Source organism: Pelophylax lessonae (assembly GCF_965119305.1).
Source record: "Pelophylax lessonae genome assembly, chromosome: 3".
In the NCBI taxonomy this organism is placed as follows: domain Eukaryota; kingdom Metazoa; phylum Chordata; class Amphibia; order Anura; family Ranidae; genus Pelophylax; species Pelophylax lessonae.
The window spans coordinates 319,125,052-319,143,842 of NC_138770.1; the positions used below are offsets into that span (position 1 = coordinate 319,125,052).

General features: G+C 41.8%; 1 protein-coding gene across 2 annotated transcripts in view; it reads right to left on the reverse strand.

The window, feature by feature from the left end:
* EPHB3 (EPH receptor B3) overlaps positions 1-18,791 on the reverse strand; it is an 86,348-nt gene that overhangs the window by 28,307 nt on the left and 39,250 nt on the right. For both annotated transcript variants that reach the window (XM_082249035.1, XM_082249034.1), the window contains exons 2-4: positions 4,562-4,626; positions 2,684-3,356; positions 2,349-2,504 (exon numbers count right to left, since the gene is read on the reverse strand). In XM_082249035.1, coding sequence (XP_082105161.1) covers positions 2,349-2,504; positions 2,684-3,356; positions 4,562-4,626 — 894 coding nt within the window. The remainder of the gene's footprint in view (positions 1-2,348; positions 2,505-2,683; positions 3,357-4,561; positions 4,627-18,791) is intronic.

An 18,791-nucleotide genomic window follows, 5' to 3' on the forward strand; every position in this document is an offset into this window, starting at 1 on the left:
TCCTGCTTCGGCTTCACAGAACTTTCTCTCTGCGGTTCTAGTGAGGACTGAACCTTGGACTGGGGGCTCCGCACAGCTTGTTTTTTGCCTGTCAAGAACTATGTCTGAGTACAATAATGTTTTAATTTTAACCCTTTCATTGAACATTACTATACTTAGCGCCTTGGCACCTCTCTCTCCCCCTGCCTCTCCTCTCTTGCAGTACGGGAAACCGCATGTGATTTGGATAGGAATCGCACCCCATTCCTGTTCAAATCACATAAGATTCTTTGAGCAAGGCGATTTGAGTCCATTCATTTTGTATGGGCTCAAATCCCACCAGAAAAGGTATCGGTAACTGGTATCGGCACGTACTTAAGCATAAGGATGGGTACTTGTATCTCGCTGGTAAAACAGGTATCGGTACATCCCTAATTTAAACCAATGGCCCTATTGTTTCAAGGATACTATGCTGCCCATTATCAGGTAGCAGTGTTCCCTTCTATTCCTAAGGACAACAAAACCCCTGCCTTTATTATGGACAAGAGAGGGGGGTGTTATGTAGTCTTAGCACATGCCCTTGTCTCCCCTGTCCTAGGGTAACAATGCTGCTCAGTACAGGACAGGAAGTGAGTTATTAGCAGGATAACAAGGTGAAATAGTGCAACAAAAGAAAAAGGAATGCAGCACTCAGATCTAAGGACCGGAACGCTACAATAATATATATTTTTGGGGGGTTTAGATAGCCTTTAAAGGGATTGCAAAGTCTTTTTTTTTTTTTTTTTTTTTTATAAACAAAACACAACAAACACAACAGTTGGTTTTGCACAGAGCAGCCTGGATCCTCCTCTTCTCGGGTCCCTCGTTGCTGCTCCTGACCCCTCCCTCTTATCAAGTGCCCCCACAGCAAGCAGCTTGCTATGGGGGCACCCGAGCTGAGCTGCAACCCTGTGTGTCCATTCAAGCCTAGCCCCCTCTCTCTCCTGATTGGCTCAGTGACTTTGATTGACAGCCAATGGCTTGCGGCTGTATCTCAGCCAATCAGGAGAGAGAGTCCCGGGCGGCCGAGGAACAGAGAGGGGGCACAGGTAAGTATTAGGGGTTGCTGGGGTGGCTGCTACACACAGAAGGCTTTTCATCTTAATGCATAGAATACATTAAGCTCAAAAAACCTTCCTGCCTTTACAACTCCTTTAAGTAGACCAATTAAGGCATATGGAAGCTACCCCACCAGCCTGCTTCTGAACATGCTAGCTGCCTGGCTTCAACACTTTTGAGTCATAAGCCTAGACCAATCTTGCATCAAATGTGTTCCAGGCCCTAGACTCAAGGTACCGTTGGCAAACCATCAGTGTGACAGCCAGCCAATTAGCATTCTCAGAAGTAAAAGGTCACCAACAACAGCCTTCACTTTCTTCCATGACAGGTTTCCTTTAGAGTATTATGAGCTTACAGTGGCACCTGTCAATGTGGATTCCAAAACGGATGGTCTGACAACTGACATACTGAAGTGTTTAATAACGAAAATCAATCAGCTCTTGCTTTTTCAAGAGAACTTTCTCAAAACAAGATGCAGTCTTTCATTTTTTAATATAATGTTTCAAAGTATGTCAATGTTCTAAAGCCTTGTTTTTCTGTATAGTTTGCAAACATATTTATTCAATAGTATAATGTAATTTGGCAATGCTGACATCTGCCATATTGATTTGTGTGAAGTGTGAATGTTTAGGAAAAAAGATCGCTTGGCGTTTGGCTTCTGAAGCATTGCTGATTAGTGCCAGTTATATTAGACATGCTGTACAAGAATGTCAAGTCTCTCTACTGGAACTGATGTAGAGCTGTATGCATCATAAAAAGTAGTATTTGTGACACTCGGGTTTTAATCCCAAGGAAAGATGAATTTAGGGCTTGTTTACACTTGTGAGGCCCTCTGCAAAGCGTTCCAAGGCCGATCACTTTTCAAAGAGTGTTTGACAGGTGATATGGAGGAGTTATGTCTTCTCCTCACTGCCCGTTTCAACCCCTAAAATCTACACCACAACTGTGTATTGCAGGGCCATTGCAGCGGGGCCCACATTTCCCTCCAAAGGTGACGTGGTGGTGGTGGTAGGGGGTTACATTTTTGCCGATCCGCAATGAAAAGTATTGCACCCGTGGCATGTGTACACCCTCATCACATATCTTTGCAGTTAAAGGAGCAGAGGTTGGGGGCGGGTATAACGATGTTCAACCAGGCATTATTACTAACCCTCAACAGCAAGCGTAAACAATGCCTAAGGGCGAAGCATGTAGTATTTTTGAACCAAACCACACTAAATCTTTTCGCTATACTAATCATTATCATTCACACCACAGCTTTATGTCCTTACATGTGCATGGTGTTTCAGGTGCCTCTCCGTCAGCTCTATAGAATCCAGCAACACAGACGCAGACCGTTGTTGCAGAAGAACTTGTTCGGCTGCTAGAAGGACAAGGAAGACAGGGCCCCTCTCCTTGCTTGGACTTGTATGTACTTCGGCTGCAGGCTGGAAAACAGCATTTAGAGGTCAACAAATAGCAGGATGAAACAAAAACCTCATGTGCACTGAAGCATGTTATCCCACAAATTGACTTCTATTTCTCTGCGTGTAATGGGGACAATTAACACCCCATTCAGAGAAGCCTTACTAAGAAAAATAAAAAAGGAACATCATATATTAATTACCTTGGCACTGTGTGTTCTTAGCAGCCGCCTCATAACCGGGTGCACATGTGCAGACACCTACAGGTACCATCCATTCCCCATCTCCATTGCAATATAGCTTGAGTGGGACAGAAACCTCCAGGGCATTAGGTACACAAGCTCCAGGGGCAATCACCAGTGAGGTGGGCTCCGCGCCCGTCAAGGTCTCTGGAAAACTTGCAAATCCAGCTACTGTGCGTGGACACTTCTTGTAGAAAACACGTACTGAGATTAAAGAAACACAAGCCCCCAAATCCTGAAATGCCAAATAAAAGCCAGCCCGGGATAGCGGGCCAAAACTTCGCACTTTGGTGTTCACACGAGCCGAGTCACGACTTGAGAAACTCTCATCGGGTGCAATGGTATCCACTTTAACATACGGATTCTCCATCCAAAAGGGACTGTCAGCTGATGCCGAATCAGTGTCAGATTCATAGTAAAATAAATTAAAAGTCTCTTTGCAGGATCCTGGAATGTTTGGAAGGCTGTTACAGTCTCGTACAGTAAACTTCAACTCCACATAGACACGCTGTACATCCTTCCTTGGGATAAACTGCGTCCGAAGCCAATTGTTTTGATTTGTCATCTGCACATTACACACCTGATAAGTCCGTATCGGGTTTGATGCATCGTCATATCCACTCACTTCTTCCCACTGCATCAAGGAAAAGAAACTTTGATTACTTTTTGTGTAAAAGCACTATATATTTGGTATGGGAATAAGCACATGCCAATTGGGGTTACCATGTGATTTGTTTGAAGATGCCTGCTATTGTCTAAACCATTGTTTCCCAACCTTTTTTCAGTCAAGGCACTCTTTAGAATTATGGACAATATCAAGGCACCCTTTAAAGTTATGTACGGTCTCGAGGCACCCCATTCTAAGATGTAATAAACTATTCTATTAGTTTTACATAATACATCAACATCCACACATGTAGGACAACCAACGTAGAGGCGATTTTATCTTCCAAATCAAATACACTTTTGCACACTGGTACTAACTAGTATTTCACGCCGGCGGCTAGTAGGTTGTAGGGGTGCAAAATAAAAACCTGTGGCTTTGTGTAACTAATGGCGCTTTTCCACTGCATGGAACCGAACGGTTTGGCTCGCTTTTGTGCTTTCCCACTGCTGGTACCGCATGGTATGGTGTAGGAACGGTTCGGTACGGTGGCGCTTTTCCACTGCATGGAACCGAAGGGTATGGCTATCAAAAACAGTACCGCCTCGAATTGTGGTTCCAAGAGGTACCATATCCCACAATCCTTTGCATGCAGTCACTACTAGCCACTGTTTGGTCAGAGAATCGTTGTTATCCCACCCACTTAACTTTAGTACTACTTTAGTGGAAAAGCAAACCATACCGTACTGAACCGTTCCAACACGGTACCATGCGGTACCAGCAGTGGAAAAGCAAACCGGGCCAAGCAGGGCCGAGTAGAGCCGAGCCGGTACTTGCAGTGGAAAAGTGCCATAAAAGACAGGCTTCATCCATCTGCTGGCTTGTATACAATTTTGGGGCAAGTTTTAGGCATTTTTGCCAAGGCACCCCTGAAGAAACCCCATGGCACCCCCGGGTGCCTGTGCACCCTGGTTGAAAAAGGCTGGTCTAAACTTATCTAGCTGCACCAAAATAATTTGTATGTAAAACAAATAATGTGCATAATTCAGAAGAACACCAAAAGTTTGACCAAGGCACGTTCCTGGTCAACTTGACAGTTTGGGACTGCATGAACTTAAAACTAAAAAGTTCTTGGAGAGACTAACTTGACAATGGGCAGCGTTTGATAGTTATGAGAAAATAAGATTAATATTGGGAGAAAACATGGTTTGTATACCTAGAAATATATTACTTACTCCGGATTCTGGATGTACAACCCACGCCAGCTCAGATGTTGCCCATCGCGTGTCCAGCAGAGTCTCTACACAAATAAAAAACACATACTGTTAGAAATAATAGAAGTATCCAACAAAAAAAAAAAAAAAATTCTAACCCAATAATTTTAAGACTACAGAATGCTCCTAAATGCACTTTGATTTCAAAGTTTTGCTAAAGCTAGGTTCACACTACTGCATCTTCATGCTTTAGGTCTTTTTCAAACGTTCCCATTGAATTCTATAGAGCCAAAAAACACACCAAAAAGGGGTGTGTGAACCTTTTTCCGAGTCACACAAAAGTGCATTGAATGGGTGAAAATAGAAAATAATGGGATTCCTCTTGTCCTGCATTGCCAGGCGACAAATCGCATAGGTGTTACCAGGGGCTAAACCTCAACTTCTACGCGGGTAAGGGGTTTGTATAGATGGGAGTAAAATGTAGTATGCCTTCAGGTGCTTTGCTCAGATACTTTGAAACAACTAAAAGGCAAACCAAAATATGTCAAATTGCTTCCGCATTGACATTAACCTATATGGGAAATAAAAGCAGCCCAGAGACCTCAGACCTGCAGAAACTCTAATGAGAGGGACTGGTAGCTTACACAGGGCTGCCTTTCTAAGCTCCTGGAAAGAGAATGGAGGGTGCAGGGGAGAGAAGCAATGGCACCCATGTGCATCTGAGGAGGGAGGTAGAAAAATGAACCTGTTGCTGTGCTTTGCATGTGCAATGCATAGGTTCACTTTAAAGCGCAACTCCACTTTTGTAGAGAGAAAAAAAAAAAAAAAAAAAAAAACATTCCCCTCTGGGTGATCTCTGTACATTGCAGGGATTTTAACAAACTTTGTTGCAGATTCCTACCTTTTGTTATTCTAAAAAAAAAAAAATCACGGTTTGTTCCTCTGTGCCAAGTGGGTCAAATGGAAGTGATTTCATAATTATCAATCAGCTGTGACAGCTGCAGGGCTCTAATGAGGAAATATGCTGGGTCTGCATCCCTTTAGACGTGTTCCTATTGGGATTATCTCAACAAAAATGACATTTTTATTGCAGGGGATACCAGAAATCCGACTTGTATCTTAGGCAGACTTTTGGGAAAATTAGTGAGCCAATCACACAAGCAGGAAATTATGTTTCTGGGGTGTGGTCAGTACACATTCTGTGTACGGAAGAACTCCAGGTAGCCATATTGCATTGCATTTTCAGAAAATTACAAGAGCTGCAGATTGAAAAGGAAAGGTAATTTTTAATAAAATGTAATTACAATATGATCTGTGTCGCAATTGTATACGCTATACTGTTTTTTCTTTATTTGTTTTTTTTTTTTTCCCCCCACGAAAGTTGAGTTACCCTTTAACCACTTGCCGACCAGTCACGTTGACTGTACTGCGGCAAAGTGGTCCGTTATCGTCTGGCGACGTAGACCTACGTCACCAGACATTCCCCTCTCTCGGAGGCTCGCTCCCGCTGTATTCAGTCACAGCGGGAGTCGGGCCAGGGGAGGAGCGGCGGTGGTCACCGCCGCTCTTCCCCGATGGTCGGGGAATCGAGTGTGGAGATCCACCTGCTTGTGTAAACAAAGCGGGCGGATCTCCTAAGTGACAGACAGGGTCGGTATGCAGGGTTCAGCATAGCTGAACTTGCGATCTGTCCCTGTGTCAATCAGTCACCTCCCCCCACACACGTTAGTAAGCACCAGGCATACATTAACCCCTCCCTCTCCAATAAAAGTTAACCCCTTCCCTGCCAGTGTCATTTTTACAGTAACAGTGCATATTTATAGCACTGATTACTGTAGTAATGTCACTAGTACCCCCAAAAGTGTCAAAAATGTCAGTCAAGGGTCCGATCTGTCCGCCGCAATGTCGCAGTCCCGCAAAAAAAAAAAAAAAAAAAAAAAAAAAAAAAAAAATCGCATATCGCCGCCATTACTCATAAAAAAATGACCAAAAACGACAGAAGTCTTTCCCTTAGTTAGTAAACGCAATAACTTATGCGCAAACCAATCACAATACGCTTATTGCGATTTTTTTTTACCAAAAATATGTAGCAGAAAACCAATTGGCCTAAAATGATAAAAAATTTAGATTTTTAAATTTTTTTTTTGGGGGGGGGGGGGGGGGGGGGGAATTTCATATAAAAAATGTGAAAAATATTGTTATTTTTTCAAAATTGTCGCTCTTTTTGTTTATAGCGCAAAAAGTAAAAATCGCACAGGTGATCAAATACCACCAAAAGAAAGCTCTGTTTGTGGGGAAAAAAGGACGCCGTTGCATGACTGCGCAATTGTCAGTTAAAGTCGCACAGTGCCAAATTGCAAAAAGTGGCCCAGACGTAAGACAGCAAAATCCTCCGGTGGTAAAGTGGTTAAAGCACCCTTCAGCTCTAGCTTATTTAAAGCTATAGCCAGCACTCCCATCAGGACTGGTATTCAACATTCCCAAACTAGAAATGAAGGCTTCTTTAAAAGCTTTAAGAAAGCTGCTAAGCCAGGATTAACCAATGCCTGTATGTTTAGGACTCTTTTTTTGTTCTAGAAATTCTTTACACTGCAGATGTCCCACCACATGAACCTTGCACAGCTTTTAGTCCCAGATTAATATTAGATGCAAGGAAAGCTGTAAGGAAAAAAAAAAATGTAAATATATATTTTATTTATTTACTTTTTCAAATTGAATAAATGTGTAATGTTAGGGCAAACAAACGCCTGTTTGTGGCTACATGTGGAATTTCTTTATCATCATCATCATTAAAAATCCTCTGTAAAAGAAAATTTCTAGTTCATTAACAAATGGCTTTTTTAAGACAACTCCACACTTCATTCGATACTGAGAGTGCACGGCGGAGCTTTTAAATTTGATTTTTTTGAGGACAGATCAGGGAAAGGTTAAAAATCTGGCACCTGGACAGGAAGTGAGAGGAAATCTCCCCAATGGAGACACAGATGGCAATAAAAACCCAGATAAAGGTGTTAACTATTCCCCACTCTAAGAATTGTTTTTTTTGCGGTCTTGGTTCTTGTTGGGGAGATCTCCCCCAGTTACCTAATGCGTTTGAGGCCCATCAAATAGACCCTTAACTTTTTACAGATTACAGAAAAGAATGGGGAATTAATTTGTGATAAAGTTTCCTAGTGGGGACACACAACAAAAAGGCAAGAGGAGAAAGCAATGTTTCTTACGGCTTCATGCAGCCCTAATGCATGCAAAGCCCCTTTAAAGTCCACAAAAGGATCAGTATACCTAAAAAAACAAAAAAAACTCTTGGTGAATTCTGGTGACTACACATCAAAAGCTCCCCTCAAGAAGGTTTTATTTCTTTGAAAGTGTCTCTACCAGGGTTACCACTTTCCCTGTAGCAGATAGTCTTGATAAGGAAGTGTTCAGCTTCACACACAATGAGAATATCAGACAAATGATTGGCCATTTTATTTTTTGTATGCTAGTCTCATATTGAAAACCAACAGGTTACTGAAATTAAGAAAAATTATTGTAATACAACTTCAGAAGTGATGTAATAATGTTTTAGATTGTAATGTACATGGCCCACGGGCCGAATCCGACCCTCCAAGCGACTTCATGTGGTCCTCCAACTGCAGCTGAGGCTACCTCTTCGTCTCCACCCCTACCTTGTCTCAGCAGTCGGCAGTAGAGTGGAGGTCAGAATTCCTCCACCACATCCTGCAGCCATCCTCTGCTCCTCCTCCAGACCCTGCACTTTCAGCTTTCCAGCTCTGCCCCTAGCTTTTTTTCCCGGTAGCAGCACAAGGTAAGGGGATACACTGATGTAAAGGAGGGTGGGGGGGTTTCTTGAAATCTGATGGAAGAAACGGGTGGTGTGCTCTGGATATCTAGTCTTACAGATACAACCGGCCCTTTGAGGGCAACCATAATGCTGATGTGGCCTGCAATGCGACAGAGTTTGCCCCCCCTATTGTAATGTATTCTTTCATTTCTAACCATGCATGGCGTCGGTCTTCTGAATTTTTTCAGATGAATACTGTATTGATTAAACAATAACGGTCTGTTCTGGTAACGTACAAGAACAATTTTTGTGTTTGTCCCTTTGAGTTAACTTTGCATGAACTGTCACGATTGGCTCTGTGTATTTACAATCAGATTAATTGGACTATCACCGTGAAATTATGGTTACGTCTGATTTTCTTATTGTGTGTACTAGGCATTACTCTTCCTGCTGCATTCTTCATAATGTTACATTAACTATATGGATACAAAAATGCAGAAACAAATCGGATTTGCCCTTTGGCCCCTTTCACACATGCGGACCGTTCAGATCCACCTGTCAGTTTTTTAGGCGGATCTGAACGGATGCCCCATGCATCCCTATGAGACATGTCCGCTGACATCCGATCCGATCTGATCCGTCAAATCTGGATGGAAACTCTATTTTCCATCCGTCCACTGGATAGGATGAGAACGGACAGGCGGTCCAATCTCATCCGATTTCCCCATAGAGAAGAGTGGGGACCTGAAAGCTCTGTCTCCGCACATCGGATCGATCCCCTGCTGACAAAAACGTAGTCCGCTGACGGACTCCAAGTGTGGAAGGGCCTTAATGGCCATGACAGGTTGATAATAGGGACATGGCTGTACCCGCACTACCCTGAAATACCAAAGAGAAAAAATAGCTGATAACCCACTGTAGCTGACTTGGGGCTCTTTCACATGGGCGTTCCGTATGTCCGTATATCACCATCCGTTTGCGGGTGATATACAGACATAATGCATGTCAATGGGATTGCGGGTGACCATCCGCTGACGTCCGATTTGCATCCTTTCAGTTCTGTTACGTTTTTTGGAACGGAACAGAACCCTATTTTTCTTCCGTTTAAAAAAACCAGAAAGGACGCAAACGGATGGGATGATATGCGGACATACAGACCGGAAGACACAAGTGTCATCTGTGTCCGTAAAAAAAAAAAAAAAAAAAAAAAAAAAGTGCTGGTGTCCGTAAAATAAAAAAAAAAAAAAAGTGTCGAAGCGGATTGAAATACGGTCCGCTCCGTGTGAAAGAGGCCTTACTAGGAACCTACTAGGGACTAAAGACTGATCACATATCAAAATAAATATTCATTGAGCTTAGAAAACAAAAAGATGCTTACACTTTGAGCCCCGGTTCACACTAGGGCGACCTGTGAGGCGACCTGGTCGCCTCACAGGTCGCCTCCCATAGGAAAGCTGCGGACCCGTTCTAATAGGAGCGACACAAGTCGCTCCGACCTAGAAAAAGGGTCCGGAGCTTCTTTGGGGCGACCAGGAGGCGACCGCCATAGACTTCAATGTTATGAAGTCCGTGGCGGCCGCTCCGAGGTCGCGGCGCGCTGCTCGCACCGCGATCTCGGAGGTCGCCCCTGCAAGTAGCGTCGCTCATATGTGAACCGGCGCTTAATAACTAAATCATGTACAAGGGGGAAAAAAACAAAAAAAACAAACAAAAAAAAAAAAACAAAAGAAAACAAAAAAGAAAACAAAAAAAAGAAAACAAAAAAGAAAAAGAAAACAAAAAAAAAAAAAAAGAAAAAAACAAACAAACACATCATGATTTTTGTCTGCATATGACTGAAATGAACACAGCTTCAAGATATTTTCTGAGCTCAGTGAACATTTACTTTGCCAAGTCAATATTCACTTTTGCTAAATGAACGGCCTCTTCTCTTTGGTAGATCCACCTGTCTCCAGCAAACACTGGTTTATTACCTGTTGGGTGCTCTAACCTGTCTGTGAGTCACATTGGTTTCCTCATTAATAGACAATATGACTCAAATCTAATGCAGCCAGGTCTCACTAGAAAGGCCTCCCACACAGACGGCTTGGGAAATTCAGCAATCCAGATGCTGCAATATTCCTTACAAGAAAAGCACGGAGGATTGATCACTAGAGAAAGTCTATCAGTAAAACAAATGTCTCACATCAGTCTTCCTCCATATATTCTAAGCAGCTAGAGCCACCGTAACATTATGAATTTATACATTTTCAGGTTAATATTCTCCTTGGAGTGCAAGCCAGAGCGTTATGCCAGAAGGGAAAAATAAAACCACATTACTCGCTGGAGTTACTCATAGGCATATTCTATAAAAATAAAGTGTGGAGGTGATGCCCATAGCAACCTTACTGTTTTCATCTTAAAAAAAAAAAAAAAACTGTTCACGTCTGTGCCAATGATATAGTCAGCACTTCCCCTGCAAATTTATAAAAACCACTACCCGGAATATTGCTTGATCTATATGAATCAGCCACGCAGTTCGGTTTTAAGTATTTATGAGAATTTCTAAAGAATTTAAATATTTGGAGGATTTGTTTTCTGTCAATGCATTGCGGGTAAACTCTAAATCAAAACAAGTTAACAATTACTGCATAATGAGGTAGACTTTCTAAAGAGGGATTAATGGTTCATTTACACATGTGCACTTTCCAGCTGCTTTCCATGAATTTAAAAAGCATGGTAATCAGATGAAATCGACACTAAAACAAATGCTAATCTATGGCACCACTTCCATGTCTGAGAGCGCAAGAGAAGTTTTTTTGTCTCAAGTGGTTATGCTTGCCTCAGACGGATTATAAAAAAACATATCCAAAAAAACACACCTAAAACAGGAATGTAGCACAACTTAGTGAGTGAAGCAACAAACCTCTAATATGTGCAAAGAAAAGGCATTGTTCACGGCAACCAATCAGAATCCCCCTTTACTGTCCTGGTGATTGGGCAACAATGACGGCAAGCATTTCACCGACTACTAGACACAACATAACTCTTCTTTTCAGTCACCATAACACTACATGGGTTTGTTTCTGAACTGATTTTCTCTACTATGCAAGTCAGCGCAATGCAAAAGCAACCTGAAGCAATTCATGTAACCCAGAAGAAGCTTGAAGCAACTCAAAAAAGCTCATAAGCACCTGAAAAATTATTGGATTTGGCCTGTTTTTGACTTTGGTGCTATGTGAACAATACGGCTAAATACTAAATGCAACATGCCCACTTGCCACCTGGGCCTTAAATGTCAATGTATCTCAATGGCTCTGACCGTCTGCTACAAGAACTTATGAGGTTCAAGAATTTTTGTTTCGGTTAGTTGGGGAAGCTTATGTAGTCCTCTGTAAATTGGAGTTTTCTCTGGCAGTAATGCAGGACAGCAAGGAGCGCAAAGCAGGTAATAACAGAGAGCTTTCTACTTTGCCCAGTGCGGTCAAAATAAATCATCACATATACAAAAAGTGCTTGGGCATGTTTTCTTGTAAATTTAAAAACTGCAAATTTGATGTGCGAATATATATTCCATACGACTGGATAAAAAAACAATCCCCACAGTAGCCATCCCCAGGCTTTTACAGCAGTGAACATACTCATCGTCACTGTTTCAAAACAATCAAATAGCACACAAATAGGAAAATGATGCGTTTTGCTGAAAGCTAAATTTTTGGCCAAACTGCTAAATATGTGCTGTAGCTGAAATACATATATGGCAACCAATTTAAAATCCAACATTTTAGAACTCCATGTATTCCTCTACCTGCCAGATAACCCAACCAAATCCTTGAACGGATGAAAAATGGATAAAAAAACTGATAAAATTTTGACATGACTGAGCTGATGAACTGAACGGACCATGTGTGTGAAAGGGGCCTTGGGGCTCTTTCACACGGACGTTCCATATGTCCGTAAATCACCCCATTCGTTTGCAGGTGATATACGGACATAATGCATGTCAATGGCATTTCGGATGTCAGCAGATGATCATCCGCTGACATCCGATTTTCCTCCTTTCAGTTCTGTTCCTTTTTTTGAAACGGAACAGAACCCTATTTTTGTTCTGTTTAAAAAACGGAACGGATGCAAAATCGGATGTCAGCAGTGTCATCCGCTGACATCCGCAATGCCCGTAGACTTACATTATGTCCGTATATCATCCGCAAAAGGATGGGATGATATTCGGACATACGGAGCGGATGACACGAGTGTCATCAGTGTTCGTGCAAAAAAAAAAAAAAAAAACGCCGAAGCGGAAGAAAAAAAAAATGAGTGGCCGTGTGAAAGAGGCCTTAAGGTTCCTTGAGAAATGAGTAGCGGCAGATTGATCTCCTGCCTACAATGACCACCAGTTAAGAGAACATTTTAGTTCTTACTGTCTGCCTTTCTTCACTAGCCACTAATATTTCAATTTAGAATTTTTGAGCAAACCATTCTTTAGATTTAATTCACACCAGTGTGATTTAAAGTGTTTCCCAAGGTTATTCAACACTCAACATGAAGATTCCAATTATATTCAAGGGTGCAAGCCCACACCAAAGTGCTGTGTTGCTTGAAGCTTATCGCTTAAAAAGGATACAAGCTTCTTTGATGTAAAAGTCACGTTTTTAGACTTCAATGGGAATAGTTTAAAAAAACACATGTAACAAATTTTTTATGCAATTTGTTGCCTCTCCTAGTAACTAAATTTCTATCGGATAAAACAAATACCCAATCTGAAAAACACATGTACAAAAACGCACATAAACCCCCCCCCCCCCCAAAATAAACTGTTCCAAAAATGTATTAAAAAAGCTCAAGAATAACCTCAGCCTTACTCCTTTATTTATAACTCTGTGCAACCTACTGAGCACTTGTGCCATGAGCTGGAAGACGAAACATTTTGGTGGGGGTTCACCGAGAAAATTTCAAGGGTTCACAGATGACAATGAAAGAACAGCAGCAAACCAAGGACTCATTCCTTTGTCATCTCTGCTGTCATCCTGACATTTCCTCTGCCAGCACATGAGCACTGAAGTACAACCTAATTGGCTTCTGTACAGGGGTCTCAAGAGGGTGGAATCAAGACATATATTTCTATACAGACCGTTGTACATAAAAACAAATATGAATTGTGTTTCGGGGGTATTTGTCTTTTACATCTGGCAAGAGTTTATCCATTTTCCTTTCCTTCATCGCTGTAGAGTTCCCTTAAAAGGTTGTTTACTGTCAACAATTTGAATTCATTACCAGCATCAGCAGATGGCGTATTCACTATAACAAATGGCATAGGCAGTGTGCAGCATTTGGGTGCCACAAATAGGACCGGCTGCTGAGAGACGACTATCTGATCTCTATTTACGAGTCAGTGAAAAATACAAATGTAATGTTGCATGTAACGAACTGTGTCCAAGGATTTGCCAGGGAGCTAGAATTTGATCCAATCAGGAAACTTGTAAGTTTGCTTCCAGGGTTTTGCGTTTTACAAAGTCACCACATCCATCAAGTAGAATACAAAAAACGAGGACTTGGTCTACTTCTTTTTACAAAACAGATATGTCACATGCAGAATACCAAATTCAGAAATTATAAATATTATTATATAGGATTTATATAGCGCCGACAGTTTACGCAGCGCTTTACAACTTGAGGGTAGAAAGTACAAATACAATATGCTTCAATACAGTAGGAATCAGAAGGCTCTGCTCCTTAGAGCTTACAATCTATAATGCTGGCCATACACTAGCCGAAAGATCATTCTCTGTCATTTGGTCAGATCCTTCGTTTTTCGTCCAGTTAATGGGTACAAAAAGAAAATCGTTTAACTTTTCAGAGCTGAAAAATAGAAGGAACAGTTTTGAAAATCCGCCGGCTGAACGATAAACGAACGATAAATTGAAAATCTTAATGTGTTTCTCGGCCGACCTGTTTGCACTAGGCATATGTGACAAACTGAACGAAAAACTCATTAATTTATGTCCATTGAACGATTTATTGTTCAAAATTCGATTATTACATGATGGCACGATCATCTGCTCTCACGGCTGATGTTTTGGTTTTCGAAAATTAGTTTGCCTGATATTTCGGCTAGTGTATGGCCAGCTTAAGAGATGGTAAGAACCAAGAATACAGAACCTAAACTGACATCGCTAGCTGACCATCTGTGCCAAAAACATCAAAATGCAAGCCGTAAAAAAAAAAAAAAAAAAAGACACAAATAAAAAAAAAAAGAAAAGAAAAAAGGGGTTTTTGCTTAAGGCGGGTAATCAAAACTGCAGATTTTGTCTGTTCATAGTGAACTAGGCAACCAGACCTCAGCTAGTTGTCATCAATTGAGGAAGACTTCAGACTTTTTTTTTTGCCATTTCACATATGACTCTCTTGCGGATTAAACCTGAAAATGTTAAAAAAAAAAAAAAAGGGAAAGGAAAATTTTGGTTCATTTTTATTTTGTAGAACTGTGGGAATTAATTTGCTTATACACAAAACTTGTGTGTGCAGAGGGCAAGTGATTATTTGCATTTATATGCCATTCTGCACATTCCAGACAAGCTTCTCAGTATTGTCCATAGACAGCCCTGCACCCGCTTATACAGACTCTGTTCTTCAATGAAAAGAGGTTTCTGAGATTTTAACCATGGTTTGCATCCCATGCATGGTCTTACATGTTTGGGCCAAAAAGATTTCTTTCAATGCACAGGATTCAAATGATCACAGTTGGGGACCTCTGTATCTGTTAAAAGAAAGAAAAAAAACACTACTGTGTGGCAGAATTTTTGTCAATGATCTACTGTTCTTCCGCCGATTCAGATAAGTTGGAGCCAAGCTGCACGGCCTATGTAGGAGTTACATGGGGATTTCCCAACGTTCTCTGCACCGAGTTTGTACATTCTAACATCCCAAAGGTTTGATCAGTTGGGAACAAAACAAGCAGACCTCAAATCGTATGGGCTGCATTACTTAAAATTTCACATATTTACATTTTTCCTGCAATGTCATTTTAGCAGGCATACCCATAAATGTCACTCATATTCCAAATAGTATGCAATCAGTCATTGGACAGAAACCTAAAATGACTGCCATGAACATTTCACATCTACAAACCTCACTGCTGTACCAAGACCATATTCTGATGAGCCCGACATCGAGTCCCACAACTTCAATTAACATTTGTGTTAGCTTGGACTCAAAGCTGATGTATATGAAACAAGGTTACAAAGAAAAATGCTACTTTTTGGCACTGATTTGATATGGAATGACCCATCCAGTAAGCACAGCATGTTTGATGAAAACGGAAAACTGCTTTTCCTCCCTGGCGACTTGCTCTTTATGAAAATTAAGCAAGGAAAGTTAACCTTTAGCCTTAACCAAAGGAAACGCGCTTCAGGGAAATTATCATAAAAATAATATTTGCACATTTAAATCACAAAAAGGCAATTAGCATGAATAGCCTGTGACACAGTCATCTTAAAACAGAATATACATTATGCAGACTATCTTGCACACACACACTGGAGATGGATCTGATGAATAGATCCAATGGATGGATATGATGGATCATTTCTGCTTCCTCTCTAATGGGCCATACACACTAAGATTTTCTGAAGGCTTTTTCCTTTAGACTTACCAAAACCATATAATATGAGGTCAAACCTAAACACTTTCAATTTGTATGCAATCTGGCAGGCCCTTGCACTACATAGAAAAGGTAAATCTGAAGGAAATCTAACCACAAAAGTTGGATAGTGTGTATCCAGCTTTAGGAACATCCCAATTATTACAAGCAGTGGTCGGGATGGGCTGTAGGTGACCAGTCTGAACATCTACTGCTATAAGGACACCAACCTGTTCCAGCTCAGGGGCCAAAGTCCAAATAAGAAGAACCGTGAGGAAACCCAACACAAAATACATTTTTAAATGAACTTGTGGGGAAACTTAAAGCATAGCACCATCCAAAAGGGGAAGTTTCGCTTTAGGTACTTCCCTGCCACATTTGGCATTTCATTTATATTTTTGGGGTGGTGGAGGTTTGAGGGGGGAAGGTATCTAGTTTTGCCTGGTACTCGCTCCCACTTCCACTCTAATCACCTAGGCGATCCAAGTGAAAAGTGCTCCTTTTCCCCTCCCTGCAGTCTTCTGGGACATGTCACAGGTTTCAAAAGACTGCCAGACCGTATGCACCCTGGGCACCCAGTTGTGAGTTCTACTTTTCCCCTCCCTGCAGTCTTCTAGGACACGTCACAGGTTCCAGAAGACTTCCAGACCGCATGCGCCATGGGCACCCAGTTGTGAAGTTCTCCTTTTCCCCTCCCTGCAGTCTTCTGGGACACGTCACAGGTTCCAGAAGACTGCCGGACCGCATGCACTCAAAGTTCTGCTTTTCCCCTCAATGTGGCGGACAGATCTGACACCTGACATTTTTGACACTTTTGGGGGGACCAGTGACATTACGAGTGCTACAAATATGCACTGTTACTGTATTAATGAAACTGTGATCAAAAGGGTTTAAACGTGTCCCTAGGGGGTGCTTTCTGTGTGGGGGATGGGCATGCTGAATGAACAAAGAGACCCATGTTCCTAAATAAGAGAAACACAGGATCCTTGTGTTCATTACTGACAGAACAGCGGTCTGGCACGTGTACAACGTCAGACCGCCGATCTGTCTCTATGGGAGCGATCGCGGGTGCCCATCGGTGATCGCGGCCACAGGACCCGCTGATTGGCTCCCCCTGTAGGCCACCGGTGCGTGCACGCCCCTCCATGCGGTCCTGCAAAACGAAGTACAGTTACGTCGTTTCACGGGACAGAGTTGACTTGCTGCAGTATAAGTACTGCTGGCGGTCGACAAGTAGTTAAAGTTTGACAGAAGCAGCCATTTTCTGACTCTAAAGTTGAAACAAGTGGTTTCCACGTCCGTAAATGGTTGCTTTCATTACGGTTTTCTGACACAGAACTTTTCTGTTTGTGTACCACGTACACAAGGAAACCTTACTTACAACTTGTTTGACCGCTTAACTGCTTTTCCCAGAAGTCTGCACAGAACTGGAAGTCAAATTAGAGCCATCGTCTGCTACAGAATTTTTAGGTGACATTGTCTAAGGCTTCAGCTTGTATGAGAGCAGTGTGAACAGCAAGCTTTGACAAAGCATTTGCAGTGCTTCCAGCGAGCTTTGTTGAAGCTTTTGAAGTATCATTCAGCTCCAGTTTGTAAACGTTGAACACAGATCCTAATGGAAGCGCTGATTGCCACTTTAAGCAAGCTGCCAGCAGGCTTCAGCACTTCTTGAAGCGTGTGGAAAGCCTGCAAGCAGCTTGCTTAAGGTGGCAATCTACACTCCCATTAAGATCTGTGTTCAACATTTAAGCTAGGTTTACACTTCTGTGTGTGGCTGTGGGTATCGCAGATTCCCACACCTGCAATCATTCTTACTGGCACCCCCACACATGTAAAATCGCAGTGCGAGTACCGCAGGGAAATCACATGGTCAAAAAAGACCATGCGATTTCCCTACGGCCACGTTTTGAAAAGGTGCATGCACTTTTTCTTTTTTCACAAATATAGGCACAGCAGCCCATTCATTTGAATGTGCTACCGTGCCCGCACAAATGGAGCCTGCAAAAACGCATAGGTGTGAACCTACCGTTACAAACTGGAGTTAAATGGTACTTTTCAAACAAAGCTTTCTGAAAGCTATGCAAATTCTTTGTCCTAGCTTGCTGTTCACACTGCTGAAGCCTGTGTGAAACATGTCTAAGGGCCCTTTCACACTGCTCTGTAGCATATGCGTTTTACTGCAATTTTGCAGAGTTTCAGATGCGTTTCCTGTGCGTTTTTTTGGTTGCCTGCACCTGTGAAAAATGGACAGGACTCAAAAATGCACCAAAAATGCAAAGTTTTTACAGCGATTTTACTTTAATTTCCATTCATTCCAAAGGGAAACTGCGTTTTTGGTGCGGTGTTAAAAACCGCACCAAAGACGCAGCATGCAGAACGTTTCAAAACACACAGCACCTGTAATGCAGTGATGTGAAGAGTCCCATAGGATTTAAAGGGAAACATTTGCAAGGTAAAAACGCAGGAAAAAAAACGTATCAGTGTGAGAAAGCCCTAAGAATAAGATTGCTAAATGAAGGCCACGTCTTAATAAAAGATTGAAAATACTGAGGTGGTAATAATGAAGACAGAGCTTAACATTTAGCATTCAGGTTGAGAAAGGACATGCTAATGCAAACACCAGTTTTGTCAAATGATAGATAGTTTGACTCCTCTGCAATAAACATTTGCTAAATCCCTAAATGTGCAATAGAAAGTTGGTGTGGAGGTTTGCTTTTTGAGATTAAAAGCTTGAATTTCAATTTGTTTAAAATGTTAAGTATTTGTGTAGGCAGCCGTCTTTTTGTCATTTTAGAGATAGTTCAGAGAACACCGCCACAATTTATTGTATTAATCTTACTCTCTTCTAC